This window comes from Cydia strobilella, chromosome 2 (assembly GCF_947568885.1).
Source record: "Cydia strobilella chromosome 2, ilCydStro3.1, whole genome shotgun sequence".
Lineage (NCBI taxonomy): Eukaryota > Metazoa > Arthropoda > Insecta > Lepidoptera > Tortricidae > Cydia > Cydia strobilella.
Genome location: NC_086042.1, coordinates 9,734,686 through 9,749,048, shown reverse-complemented (window position 1 = coordinate 9,749,048; position 14,363 = coordinate 9,734,686). Strand labels below are relative to the sequence as shown.

At 36.9% G+C, this 14,363-nt stretch overlaps 1 protein-coding gene across 2 annotated transcripts in view; it reads right to left on the bottom strand.

Moving 5' to 3' along the window:
- Positions 1-14,118, bottom strand: part of LOC134750530 (glutamate dehydrogenase, mitochondrial) — a 46,445-nt gene extending 32,327 nt beyond the window's left edge. For both annotated transcript variants that reach the window (XM_063685729.1, XM_063685735.1), the window contains exon 1: positions 13,553-14,118. In XM_063685729.1, the coding sequence (XP_063541799.1) occupies positions 13,553-13,973 (421 nt within the window). In that variant the 5' untranslated portion in view covers positions 13,974-14,118. The remainder of the gene's footprint in view (positions 1-13,552) is intronic.
- Positions 14,119-14,363: the final 245 nt, after the last annotated feature.

The window sequence follows — 14,363 nt, the reverse complement described above, 5'->3', positions numbered from 1 at the left end:
TTGAGAGACTTAATCTATCTTGATTAGGTAAGTCGGTATTCAGGTATGCTAATACCTACTTATATGTTACTTGTTAAGATAGGTCTTAACATTTTGCCACCCCTTGAAATATTTAATGTTTTATGAGTAACATTAGGTATTTCAAAGGATAGGCTTTATACATTTTTACCTATTAGTAAGGATGGGCAGAGTTCTTTGTTACGAGTTATAGTTAGGTAGTATAGCATGGCGGTCTTTGGTGTCGGAGGCCAAGATCCACTTCGGGTCGTCGCGCCACAGCAGTAAGTAAGTAATTACTTATATTTTAATTAGAGCTGTGCCCATTCTCCACCACCACCAACCAACCTGGTGGACAGAGCGGTTTGTCGGTTGGTAATACACCGACTAATGGGCGGGAGTTTTCTTAAAGAAAGACCGTTGTCTGATTATTCAATCAGTCTGTTATATGGTTCATTTCTCACAGATTCCACGAGGTGCAGGGGAAGACGAGTGCTATGTCCCAGCCTAAAATTAGGTACCCAGTTTTACATAATAAAACAAATAGGTTTTGAAATCGGTAAATGGCAATAGATTCGTTGTAGTTTGCTTTTATTTAGTAAACAAGAAAACGCGAAAACAAATACTAAACCACAATAAAAATGTATCCAACTATCCAGCGAAAGGCGCAGATATTTCAGATATCCATCGTACGTAGGTATACCTATTACTTAATATGTTTATTATTTATCAATCAAATTATGATCTGAAAAAAATCTTCAAAATGTTGCCAACATTTCATGACTCCGATAATAGTGAAACGTGACCGCCCGGAGTAGTTAGGCGCCAACAGTACCTACTACATTACACAATTTCATAAACATGGGATCATGTTCAGTTTGCTCGAGTGATTATCTAGGCTAGGTCGCAACCTCCAAATTATATAAGTGTAATGACGTGAAATTGTATTTATTTTCTTGTTACATAAGGAGCACACGGCGTCGTAACGTAAGATAAGCGTATCGTAATGTAATACGCGCGTAGAACGAGAGCGCTACGAGCACCAACAAGCTCAAAGAAGTCCGCACACGAAGCGTCGTCGTAGTGATAGCGTATCAAGCGTATGAGATTTCTGTCGTCATTACGACTTTTGATGCAAACAGAACGATTACGCTTACGCGACGCTTTTACCATACACTTACGCGTCTCTTACGCTAACGCTCCGTGTGCTGAGGGCCAAAGTGTTTTCGGTTGACGCGTCAGAGCCAAGCCCCCATATGTCGCGGGCTTGGTAACGCGCACGCTGTCGAATTACTTATCATTATCACATATTATTATTAGCCTGCTGGAAACTACGTGTAGATACGTTCATACGTTATCCAGGTGATATGGTGATGTTCTGATTTTAGGTGGTGTCAATGTCAAGTAGATGTCGTCATTAATGGGGTTGGCAACTGTCAAAGGTTTGCATAGATGGCGCCATCATAGTTTTTCCCTGTCTCTAGTTTTGTTCTATGAGATTTGGCTTAAGAGCGTTCTTACAAGAAAAGTCGAAATAATGTAAAATTGATGATATTCCCGACAAGATTTAAGATTTTACGCTCATTATTAGAAATAAAGAGTACTTGTTCCAGTAAGAGCGTCTTCTTATCTTTAGGAATATCGTTGTACATTTTAGAAAAAGGACTTATTAAATTAGTAATGATTTTTTTTCTGATGGTCGTTTACGAAAAACCGCGTGAAGCACTGAATTGTGAGCTCTTATTTGTAAATTTTGAGAAGTTTACTCTGCTAAAGTTGGATATTTTGTATTACTAATATCCTGTACTTTAGGAATATCGAACGATATTCTTCCTACATGCTTTTAAGAAAGAGAAAATCAATGTTAAACGAATTGAATTTTCTCTTCGAAACAAGTGTAAATTCCTACGAAAATCTACTTAGTATCGAAGTCATTTTTATACACGAGCAATCAGCAACGTATGCTTATACTGTTGGTATACATTTCTGTTTATCAAATTCTACTTTAATTTTTTGGCAATTTTTTGAAAACTACTCTATATTGCCGATGACGCGCGCTGGCGATTTCAGTACCGCGGCAGAGCTTGAAGAGGTCGGACCTGTGTCGGTCGGCTCCGCACGTTTTCGACGGCGACAACGAGGTTTTTTATCGTTGTGTGCGGCAGGCGCCGTGTAAAACGCAATACTGTGTGCGTGTAAACTGCGACTGAGAAACTTTGATCCGAGTACTGTATTTGTTGTTATAGTATTATAATATAGTATAGTAACATAACAAACTTCCGAACAACAATAAAAATATTTGAAATTACCTGACATTTTATAGGTAGTAAATAAAATAAAAAACAGCCAAGTGCGAGTCGGACTCGCGCACAAAGGGTTCCGTACTACGCACAAAACGGTAAATAAATCACGTTCGTTGTATGGGAGCACCACTTAAATATCTATTTTATTCTGTTTTTAGGGTTCCGTACCCAAAGGGTAAAAACGGGACCCTATTACTAGGACTCCGCTGTCTGTCTGTCTGTCTGTCCGTCTGTCACCAGGCTGTATCTCATGAACCGTGATAGCTAGACAGTTGAAAGTTTCACAGATGTATTTCTGTTGCCGCTATAACAACAAATACTAAAAACAGAATAAAATGTGGTATTTCCTATAAAAGGGGACCTTATTGTCGATGGCGTTTACGCCATTATAAACGATGCTCCGATATAACTAAGACTGAACTTGTATAAGTTTTGAGTATGTATTACTCATCCTCCTTATGAACCCTGGCAGTACCTACTGGAACTTAGGTTTGGTGCAACATAGGCGCACACTGTTTTGATCATTCGACTCGTCTTGATGAGCAACTTGGGAGAGCAGTACTCATGATAGAGCTGATGCTGAACCGTGGCAGTACCTAGTGGAACTTAGGATTGGTGCAACATAGGCACACGCTGTTTTAGTCATCCGACTCGTCTTGATGAGCACTTAGGAGAGCAGTACCCATGATAGAGCTGATGCTGAACCCTGGCAGTACCTAATGGAACTAAGGTTTGGTTGACATATCAGTCAAATTTGACAGATTGACAGTTTTTGTCATTTTCAGGGAAAATTGTCTTTTTGGGATAGAATTTAGCACCAAGTAACATTGTTAAGTGTAGATTTATACTATCTGTCAAAATTGTCATTTTTGAGAGTTTTGGATCCCAGATCGAAACGGCTTGTCCAATTTTGATAGGACCTTCAACGTTAGTCATGGGATGGAAAATGTAGTTTGACACATCTGTCAAAACTGTCAAAATTGACAGTTTGACAGTTTTTGTCATTTTTAGTGAAAATTAACATGTTTTGTTAAAGTTTTGTACTAAGTGACATAGTTTAGTGTTGTTTGACATATCAGTCTGACAGATTGACAGTTTTTGTCATTTTCAGTGAAAATTATGTTTTTGGGATATAATTTAGCACCAAGTGACATTGTTAAGTGTAAATTTATACAATCTGTCAAAATTGTCATTTTGCGACATTTTGACATTTTTGGATCCCAAATCGAAACGGTTTGTCCGATTTTGATAGGACCTTCAACATTAGTCATGGGATGGAAAATGTAGTTTGACACATCTGTCAAAACTGTCGAAATTGACAGTTTGACAGTTTTTTGTCATTTTTAGTGAAAATTAATGTTTTGTTAAAGTTTGGTACTAAGTGACATAGTTTAGTGTTGTTTGACATATCAGTCAAATTTGACAGATTGACAGTTTTTGTCATTTTCAGTGAAAATTATCTATTTGGGATATAATTTAGCACCAAGTCACATTGTCAAGTGTAGAACTATACAATCTGTCAAAATTGACATTTTGTGACAGTTTGACATTTTTGGATCCCAAATCGAAACGGTTTGTCCGATTTTGATAGGACCTTCAACATTAGTTATGGGATGGAAAATGTAGTTTGACACATCTGTCAAAACTGTCAAAATTGACAGGTTGTCATTTTTAGTGAAAATTAACATGTTTTGTTAAAGTTTGGTACTAAGTGACATAGTTTAGTGTTGTTTGACATATCAGTCAAATTTGACAGATTGACAGTTTTTGTCATTTTCAGTGAAAATTATCTTTCTGGGATAGAATTTAGCACCCAGTGACATTGTTAAGTGTAGATTTATACTATCTGTCAAAATTGACATTTTGTGACATTTTGACAGTTTTGGATCCCTAAACGAAACGGCTTGTCCGACTTTGATAGGACCTTCATCATTAGTCATGGGATGGAAAATGTAGTTTGACATATCTGTCAAAACTGTCAAAATTGACAGTTTGGCAGTTTTTGTAATTTTTTGTGAAAATTAACGTTTTGTTAAAGTTTGGTACTAAGTGACATAGTTTAGTGTTGTTTGACATATCAGTCAAGTTTGACAGATTGACAGTTTTTGTCATTTTCAGTGAAAATTATCTTTTTGGGATATAATTTAGCAAACAAACCATGTTCATTTTCACTAAAAAAGACAAAAACTAATATTGTCTTCGGTTACCGCGATAGTTACTCATGAAATAAAACTATGAAAACGGATTATATCGCGTATATTGAATTTATAATACATCCCGACGTTTCGAACTCTTTACAGCGTTCGTGGTCAACGGGTGACTGAGGAAAAATTACAAAGTGCAAAAATACCCACATACTAAAATAATGAACAATCATAGACTACAAACTTTAAGGCTGGTTGTACATGCAAAATCGGTTCATAAGGCTAGTTATACACTATAATTATTTTTCAAGTAAAGATATATATATATATACGCGATAAAAACTATGCCGGCTCCAACCCTACACCACGGACCCGAGAAGATTTAATTCCCTCCTAAATTGTAGGAGGGTATCCTAATATGGGACCGGCAACAAACTCGGCGGGACACATCTTTTCAAAACATCAGAATGTCCAGCATCATCCAACACTAAGACAAAAACTGTCAATCTGTCAAATTTGACTGATATGTCAAACAACACTAAACAAAACTTTAACTTCAATGGCCATTAACGTCTCAAAAATTTAATTCGAATTAACTTTAATGCAATTGGTTAATGGCGGAACTAATGGTTAATGCAAGTGATCAATGGTTAATTAAAATTAACAATTACGGCCAACACTGCTACATATAGCTAAAATAGTTTCGCTACCCATGCGGTACGGTTACCCTGTACCTGTACCAAATGTAATGACGAAACATGTAAACAAGCGAGTATAATTTCTTTCTAGTATAAAATAATACTTTTATAATACAAAAGTAAGTACATTTGCACTGGATTTAGTATTTTCGTACCAAATAACAATAATTAGGATTTTAAAATTTAAGTACAGTTAGTGTCGTTATAATTGTTTTCAGTATGCTTCACGAAGGATCAAGATTATTTAATCCATCATTGTAGTGCGAGCGAGAGGGAAAACGTGGTAGAAGGGATCGGCATACTGAGCTCGCACAGCCCGCCGCAGCGCGTAAAATACCTAAACTCGCTCAACGCCGAAATGTAATAGCGCTCTTAAAGGGCATAAAATAGAAGAAAAAAAAAGCCAAGAATTTGACACAATTCCAGGGATTGACAGGGCAAGCCAAGCTGACGCCATCTGTAAAATACTTCGACCCACCAATCCCATTGATTGACTAATTTAGGTACCTATTTGCTAGTAATTAGTAAGGCATAGGTATTAGGTACCTCAATCTCTTTACAATAGAAGGGGGTCGCGACCCACATATTGAAAAACACTGCCTTAAAAGATCACTCGTGTCTTTGTGTCCGTTACAACCAATTTGCTCCGAAACTACTGGACTGATTTGAGTTTAAAGGTGCACAGTACACATAATAATAAGTATGTAGGTCAGTGACCCAAAGACGATCGTGTAACGAAAATGTAACGAAAATTAATACATTTTGAACATTGGGGGCACTTTAGTTTAGGGGGGTGTTGCGAGAATCTCGATGTATTCTTTTGTAGTTTCCTACTTTTTTTGCAGTGCGATTCGCATTGTATTTCATGTTTAATTTCATGTTAGAGTTAGACCAAGCTAAGTTGGCAGCGATTTTGATAGCCCAGACGGTGCAAGTGGTATTTTAAAACGTCAAAATTCTATGAGATTATATGACTTAACTAACTTAGCGGTTTCACTCACTAATTTTTTAGGCGAGTGACTAAAAATCGTTTATATCGAGTGCTATGGAATGGAATGCAGGGTAACGATATACAAAATTGACAATAAAAGTAAATTAGTCATGTTTTCGTGATTTTTTTCTATCGAGTCAACTTTAACCTTTTAAAGTTTTTCTTGGAGTCTGCCCTCGTAAAAATAGTGTCGTATAAAATCAAAATAAAAACTACAACAGCGGGAGCCCCCTCTTAACTTTTTCATCTGAGATCTCTTCCGCATTAGTTCTCCCACTGGCCCCGCTGCTTTTTCGCGAGCTAAGAGTAAGGAAAGAACTCTTGGAGTTTTTTGGGAGTTGTGTATAATGCTAGAATCTAAAGAGAGAAACGTAAGAGTGCTGGTAGCTTAGCGGTAAGAGCGTGCGACTTTCAATCCTGAGGTTGCGGGTCGTACAAATTAGTTTTTCGGAAGTTGTGTACTTTTCAGTGAAAGAAAACATTGAGAGAAAATGGACTAGGTTCTCCTCTGGGTCGGAAGAGGTCAGATGGCAGTCGCTTTCGTAAAAACTAGCCCCCACGCCAATTCTTGGATTCCCATGAGCCATAGAAAAAAGCCGAGACAACGATACCTAATAATGATTTTAGAAGGTGTTCTGCCTTTTCGCCAACCTTTTATTGTCCGAATTTCACTTGCCAACCAATTTTTCGCAGATGGATTTATACTTTGGCAACCAACATTCAGAAAACTTTCATCATGACAACGTAGAATTATTAAGTAGATTATTATTATGACATACAACATTTGGAATAGATACATTTCTTTCGCCAAATCATTCATTTGATTAAATATTTTTAATACAATAAAGTCTAGTCATTTGACAGATTCAAGATAGGTGCGACGACGGGCGAAGCGAGGAGGAGCGTGTTAATTGCGACCAAACAGCTAACGGAAGCCGCTCGACCCCAATTACAAAGAAAAACCGCAAATCGATGTACAGGTTAGCCGTTTGGCACACGCATACTAGAGGTCAAAATAAATTTTTTGACCTGCAGTTCCTAAAAAAATCCCGGGGGGGGGGAGTAAAACATTATTTTTTTGTATGGAAAACCTATCGTAACCTATCGTATTCATACGAAAGGGCTTTTTGAGGCGATTCTAAAAATATATCACATCATTATATTTCGGCCATATTTTTTTTAATAAAACAATAGTATTTTATACAATCGTGATATAATAGAGAGCTTTTCAGTCGAGTACCGTGTTTAAGCAACGAAGCTTACTGAGTTGCTTAAGTTAAGGTACGAGATTGAAAAGCTTGATTATATCACTATTGTATACAATACTTTTTCTACGAGACAAAAAAATAATACTTTCAACTAGTAGAATCATATAGGTAAACAAACCAAAAGTATACAGCTATACGCGAGCTGCCGCAGCCCGCGATACCTTCATACTCGTACGCGCCCCGGCCGCCGGGCCTAGCGCCCCCGGCGGGTTGGTCAACGACACCTCCTCGTAACTCATGAGGCCCTGGTACCTGCTCCTTGCTAAATTCAATTTTAAGACAGTTTTTTTCTCGATTTTGGCCACCGTAGCCTATGGAGACTAACAAGCAACGCTAAACGGTTTTCGTAGGGTATGAATGTTGCTATATGAAGGGTGTCACATGCGCGTTTCTGACTTATGAAGCAATTGTTTCTACTCCAACATAAAATAAAATGTTTCTGTTGGCCAACCAATCACAAAGCAGATGCGACGCAGCGTGTTTAAGTAGGCTAATTTGCATTGAATCAAGTCTCCTTAAACAAGAAATATTTTATCGAAATGTATAGTTCTATTTTCAAAATTTTTATACTTGACTAAACCGTATCGATAAAATTCTTATGCTTGAGTCGGAAGTGCCATAGACTATCCAACGTTGAAAAGAGTAAGGTTGTAGTGTTGCATATGAAGTTGTAATACACAGATTATACTCGACGAGTAGAAAAAAAGAATTTTCGAAACATATCAAGTCTGGGCTCCTTCAGACATATGGCTGATTTTTTTAATACAATATACCACAAATGGTACGTGATATCCTCATATCCAACCCCAAGAAAGCAATTTTGAAAATAATATCATTAACATTTTTTATTTATTTTACAAACTGACACAGTTCTACTTCAATACCTATTTTACGAGACTTATGGAACTGTACTGCAGATACGGTACATATTAATCATAAAATGATACGTAATATCCGTATATCGAACGGGAAATACCTCTTTAACCCTTTAACTGAGCCTTTTCATCAGTTGGTATAGTTTGTTTAGTTTTTGACACAAAATATCAAGGTTATAATATAATATATAATAAAGGATATAATAATAATAATAAACCATTTATTTCAGGCAAAGCCCATAAAAGTGTTAGTAATTAGGTACATGTACAAAACTTACAAGACTATTGTTAATAATTATTAAGTAATACAGAACAGAACTAAGTTACAAACACAGACACAACCGGATGAGCACAAAGATACTTAAATGTAAGGTTTTCTTTGGTTTGTTTTGATTTGATTAACACTGTCAATAAAATAATAAAACTACAATGGTAACAATAAAATTATAAAATTCAAAATTAAAATTATCATTGCAAAATTAGGTACGTCAGACGTAGGTAAAAATAAAATTAATTAGTTAGATCATGGATTAAAACATTAAAATAATAAAAATAAAAGTAAAAAACGATAATAATAAAACATGTCAATGCCAATTAAAATTTAAAGTTTATCAATTTAAATTTAAATTTACCAATTTAAATTTACAAACGTCGAGTGAAGGCCGATCCATCTTTTTTGCATGGGTGAATCCCACCTATCGGCATATACCTTATCGATTTTTCTTTGTACAATATACCACAAATGATACGTAATATCTTATTATCTAACCCCAAGAAAGCAATTTTGAAAATAATTTCTCCTTGGCAATTCAACGGGGCAACGCTGCCAGTGTCATGGGGACTTTTGGACCGGCTACGGTCCGAAGTGGGGACTTGGCCTAGTTTAATTTAGTGTTTAAGATTGACAAAGCCTGTTGCGGATTATATCATTTGTTAGTAGGTGACGAAGCCTGTAGCTGATTTATTGTTGTAAGCACTTGACGAAGCTTGCGTTGCTGATCATGAACTATGTGTTGTATATATAATATTTAAAGGGTCGGCAACGCGCGTGTAATATCTCCGGTGTTGCAGGCGTCCATAGGCTACGGTAACGCTTACCATCAGGCGGCCCGTATGCTTCATTGCCACCAACGTGGTATAAAAAAAAAACCTCTAAAATTTGCCATATAAATCAATGACTTCGTTTTGACAGAAAGTTGAAATTCTATTGACAGTTTTTTGTGGATTGGATCCTTTTCCCTAAATGGCGTCCTGTTTTCAATGGATACCTTAGTTATGATCCTAACTATTTCGGTTAACTATTAATAAGCTTTTCAAATCTTGTACCTGTTTTAAGCCACTATGTATATACATATATACAAGCTTCGTGGTACAATTACGAAATTGCTACGATTGTATAAAATTAATTAGTATACATTTAATAGTAATACCATTGGAGGTTTTAAGTGAGTTGTATTAGGTAAGCTTATAAATAAGTAAATATCCGTAATGCTAATTTAAATAATGTTTTGTGGCCCACTAATTTCTTGGTTTGTCAACACCACCATTATTGACAATTATTACTATTTATAACGCTTGTGTACAGAGAACAATAAGCTTCTCATATTTCGGGAGATTAGTCATTATGTCACTACCATTACGTTAGGTATGATAGTCTGAAAACCCAAAAACTTTCTTCTTAATTACAACTCTGATTACAACTTACGCTCTCTCTTTCGAGTGTGTAATTCAGTAGGTAATTACTTACACTTGCGGCGCAAATGTGGTTAGTGCGGTTTGTGTCATCTCATTCACAATACCTTCGTGGTCACGGTCACAGTGTCACAAAACCATGTAGGTAGTGGGAGTTTCATGAGTTATATGCGAGCGTGCCGTGGTAGCGGCCGGCGAGCGCCAGAACCGACTTCTTTTGCATCGAACGATGTTAAATTACAAAAATAAACTTTTTATGGTTCGTATTAGACTTGCTCGCTGAACTGATGGCCGGTGGGGCCGCAAGGTTCTGGAGTGGCGTCCGCGTACCGGAAGACGAACTGCCGGTAGGCCTCCAACGAGATGGAGCGACGACCTGGTGAAGGTCGCGGGAATTCGGTGGTTGCGAGCGGCACAGTATCGGTCGGAGTGGCGAGCCTTGGGGGAGGCCTATGTCCAGCAGTGGACGTCTATCGGCTGACATGATGATGATGATGATGATGATGTATTAGACTTACGAAGTCATTCTGCTACCTAAAACATTGAGTTTTGAAAAGCTTGTCTTTTTAATTTTTAAGTTTTTTTTTCAAACATAAGGTTGCCAACTGTTAGGTTGGGAAATAACACAAATTATTATGTTGTTGCTACTTGATCATTTGGCGAAATGAAATTATGCGAAAAATTGGTTGGGAAATATCATTCTGCAATGATTTAGAGAACCTTCTAAAATAGAATCTAGATTCTAGAGCAAGCAAACTGGTCCGCAACTAATGCCTTCTTAGGGCGTCGTCGCGAATTTCGCCGATTCCGGCCCGTTAGAAATATAATTAGTTTTCTAACTCTTAACCAAAGGGAACTTAGGTACCTAGGTACTTAAGAAATACACTCAACGGAAAATACCTATTTTGGGGACGTCCATGAATTACGTGAGGGAGTTTTGAGGATTTTATTGAAAGTGAGATTTGTATCGACTTCATTTTGAACATGTGAGTGCCTCAGATATAATAAAGGCGTTTAAATCAATTAATGTCAAAAAAACTAGTGACCTCTGGGGAGTATCTGTCCATGCTGTCAAATCCTTAATAGAAGTTGTAGCGCCTGACTTGGCAGTTATATTTAATAACAGTGTTGATTGCGGTGAGTTTCCTCATCTAATGAAACATAGTAAAGTCACTCCTTTATTTAAATCAGGTAGCACATCCGACCCCACTAACTTTAGACCGATATCAGTGTTACCGACATTCAGTAAAATTTTTGAAAAATTTGTATTGTCTCAGTTATTGAAGCATTTTAACATCAATAATTTAATGCATAACAAACAATTTGATTTTACACGGGGTCGCTCAACAACCGACGCTGGTGTTGAGCTAATTAAACAGATCTTCGATGCCTGGGAGGAGTCGCACGATGCTTTGGGTATCTTCTGTGATTTATCTAAGGCCTTCGATTGCGTCTGTCATGAAACATTGATCAGGAAACTGCACTTTTATGGAGTAAGAGGATCGGCACTGAATTTAATTAAGTCCTACTTACACGGTAGAATAAAATATATAAGACAAATGCTTTCGATCTCATGAACCGCCCAAGGGCAAATTCGTATCAGTCCACGAGCGAACGAAGCGAAGCGAGCGAAGAATAGCAACGAACGACAGACCCCCGGAAACACACCACAGTAGATCTAGCAACCAACATAAACTATCATTCCCCAAGACGAATAGCGGTCATCGTGGGGAATTATGACCGCAACACTCCAACGAAAGAACACTCTAACCAGTAATCCCAGCGAAACTAAACAACAAAAAACTACACAACAGAAACTTAAACAAAAAAACAATTTCAAAACAAATGAAGAACGCAGAAAAACACTACAAAATTTAAATTAAACTGCAGGGAAAGAAAAATGTCATTATGTCAATTTCCTTAAATTTATCTCTAAGTGAGTCTCTCTGGTTCATTTTATATATTGCTCGAATAGCCCTCTTCTGCAGAACAAAAATGGTATTTATCTCTGAAGCACCACCCCACAGTAAAATACCATATGACATAACGCTATAGAAGTAACTAAAATATACTAATCGAGCTGTTTTCACATCAGTTAACTGACGGATTTTGCCTAAAGCAAAGGGGGTGCAAAAAAAAGACTTAGATTTTTTTTTAGTAGGTACAATAACATGTCTGTTCTGGCGCTCGCCGGCCGCTACCGCGGCAGGGAATCTTTAAATGGCATATCAATAAGTACTAAATAATTTTACATCTATTCATGTATTTTAATATTTTTAGGGTTCCGTACCTCAAAAGGAAAAAACGGAACCCTTATAGGATCACCGCAAATTAAGTTTGGTATACATATGTAAGTTTGTGACCCAAAGACGGACATGTAACGTAAGTAAATGAATTTTAAACATGGGGGCCTCTTTCGGGGTAAATGAGAAAAAAAAAAAAAAGTTTTTCAAACTATTGTGCTACATAATATCAAATTAAAGAGCTCATTGTGAGAATCTCAAATATATTTTTTTATAATTTTAGGATAATCAGTTTAGAAGTTATTCAAGAAAATAGGCAAAAAATTACCATTCCACGAAACTACTGGGTCTAAAATTTGGAAAAAAATAATACACAAAATAGTTATTTACCTATAGATTACAGAAAACCTATTAGAAATGTGCAGTCAAGCGTGAGTTGGACTTAATTACTTAGTTTTTGATCCGAGCTCTACGGGTTTATTAAAGACATTTCACTCCCGTTTCACATAAAAAATACATTGTTTAAATTGTGTAATGTACGCGGAACATGGTCAGACTCGCACTTGGCGTCAGATTTTGGCATATTTAAGTTAAGAAAACATGTTTTACTTTAAATTAATCTGATTCTCTCATTTTTTACACTACATTTTGTCCGAAAAAAATTACGTGGTGTTAAACCCCTCCTCTGCCCCACGTGAGATTCGGCTAAACTCCCTGAAAATTGTTAGCGGAATAATAGGCTATTATATATTATTCCTTTCATTCTAGTTAAATTACCTATTGTTTGACACATGGCTAGGCTAGCTAGCAATAGAAACTAACCTATAATTTTTGGACGCAAAATTTAATATGTACTTAAGATGACTCTTTTGTTTTTTTATTTTTCAGTCTTATGTTGCAAACTGCATAATAGTAAATAAGAAAATTACGTTTAATAGTTGGATTAAACAACTGGCACATTGTGTTGCTGTTAAGTTGATATGATATACATATAGCATCTACCTACATACTTGTTTGTCAATCAATTTTCTAAAGCACCTATCTCTAATTTAGATGGATTTCTAACTTATTTAGATACATTTTACCAAATACATATAGTACAAATTATTGAAAAAAGTTTAGGTACTTAAGTAGGTAGGTAATAAGAATTTAATTCACTCCCAGTAAAATTTCGCTAGAAACCTACGTAACATTACGGCAGTCGGCAACATCACGTGTGTCTTGAGCTATAAATACAATTTCCCTATTATCGGATTTAACTAACTGCGGCACAATATAATTACTCTTATGATGTACATAAGCGATTTTAATAAAAAAGATATGTATGTTAGGGGCACTTACCTCCTTTAGTGGGTGTTCTGTGGGAGGAATGCTGAGCGCGGTAACCGAGGATCATTTCATAGTCTCCGGAGTCACGCCTCAGGGGGAACTGGACTTCCAAAATGTGGTCACAGGGTTGCATCAGTTTCAGGATACCAGACACTTTCTTCTTCTTCTCTTCAACGGGAACTCTTGATTTCATATCATCTACTAATTTGTCTTCTACCACCTGACAGGCCTTATGGAAGAAATACTCCACCATGTCAAAGAACTTCGGATTTGCACTTGTAGGAATATCCTTAAGCCTCTCAGGTATTTCATGGCTGGCGTAAGTTCGGCAGCAGAGAACGTTCGCAGCGGCAGGCGCGATTCTGACCATGTTGGCTGCTTCATTTTTTAAAGGCGGAGCTACGGATTTAGCAATATTTTTAAGGTGTAACATTTTGACTGATTTTATTAAGTACTAAAGTCGGGTTAGGTCGCCTTTTAAAATGTTATAACACACAAAAATATGATATGATGTTACTTGTTATAGTGACGACCCGCCCCGACGGATTCGACCACTGAAACTGAAATTCACCACAAATTCACCGAATAGAATTGAATGAACTTAGTCGCAGAAGATAAAAAAAACAAGGACCTGCCGGCTGCCGCAGGTAGTGAAGAGCTTTGATGCCATAGATGGTAGGATCCTATAGATGAGCTATACCGCTATACGCGTGCGCCCGTGAGGGACAGAACATACGCAATGCGACAAAATTAAAAACATTATAACATTCCTGTCAACATATAAAAACCAACCTACGTAATTTGGCCGGGTTATTTGTTACCA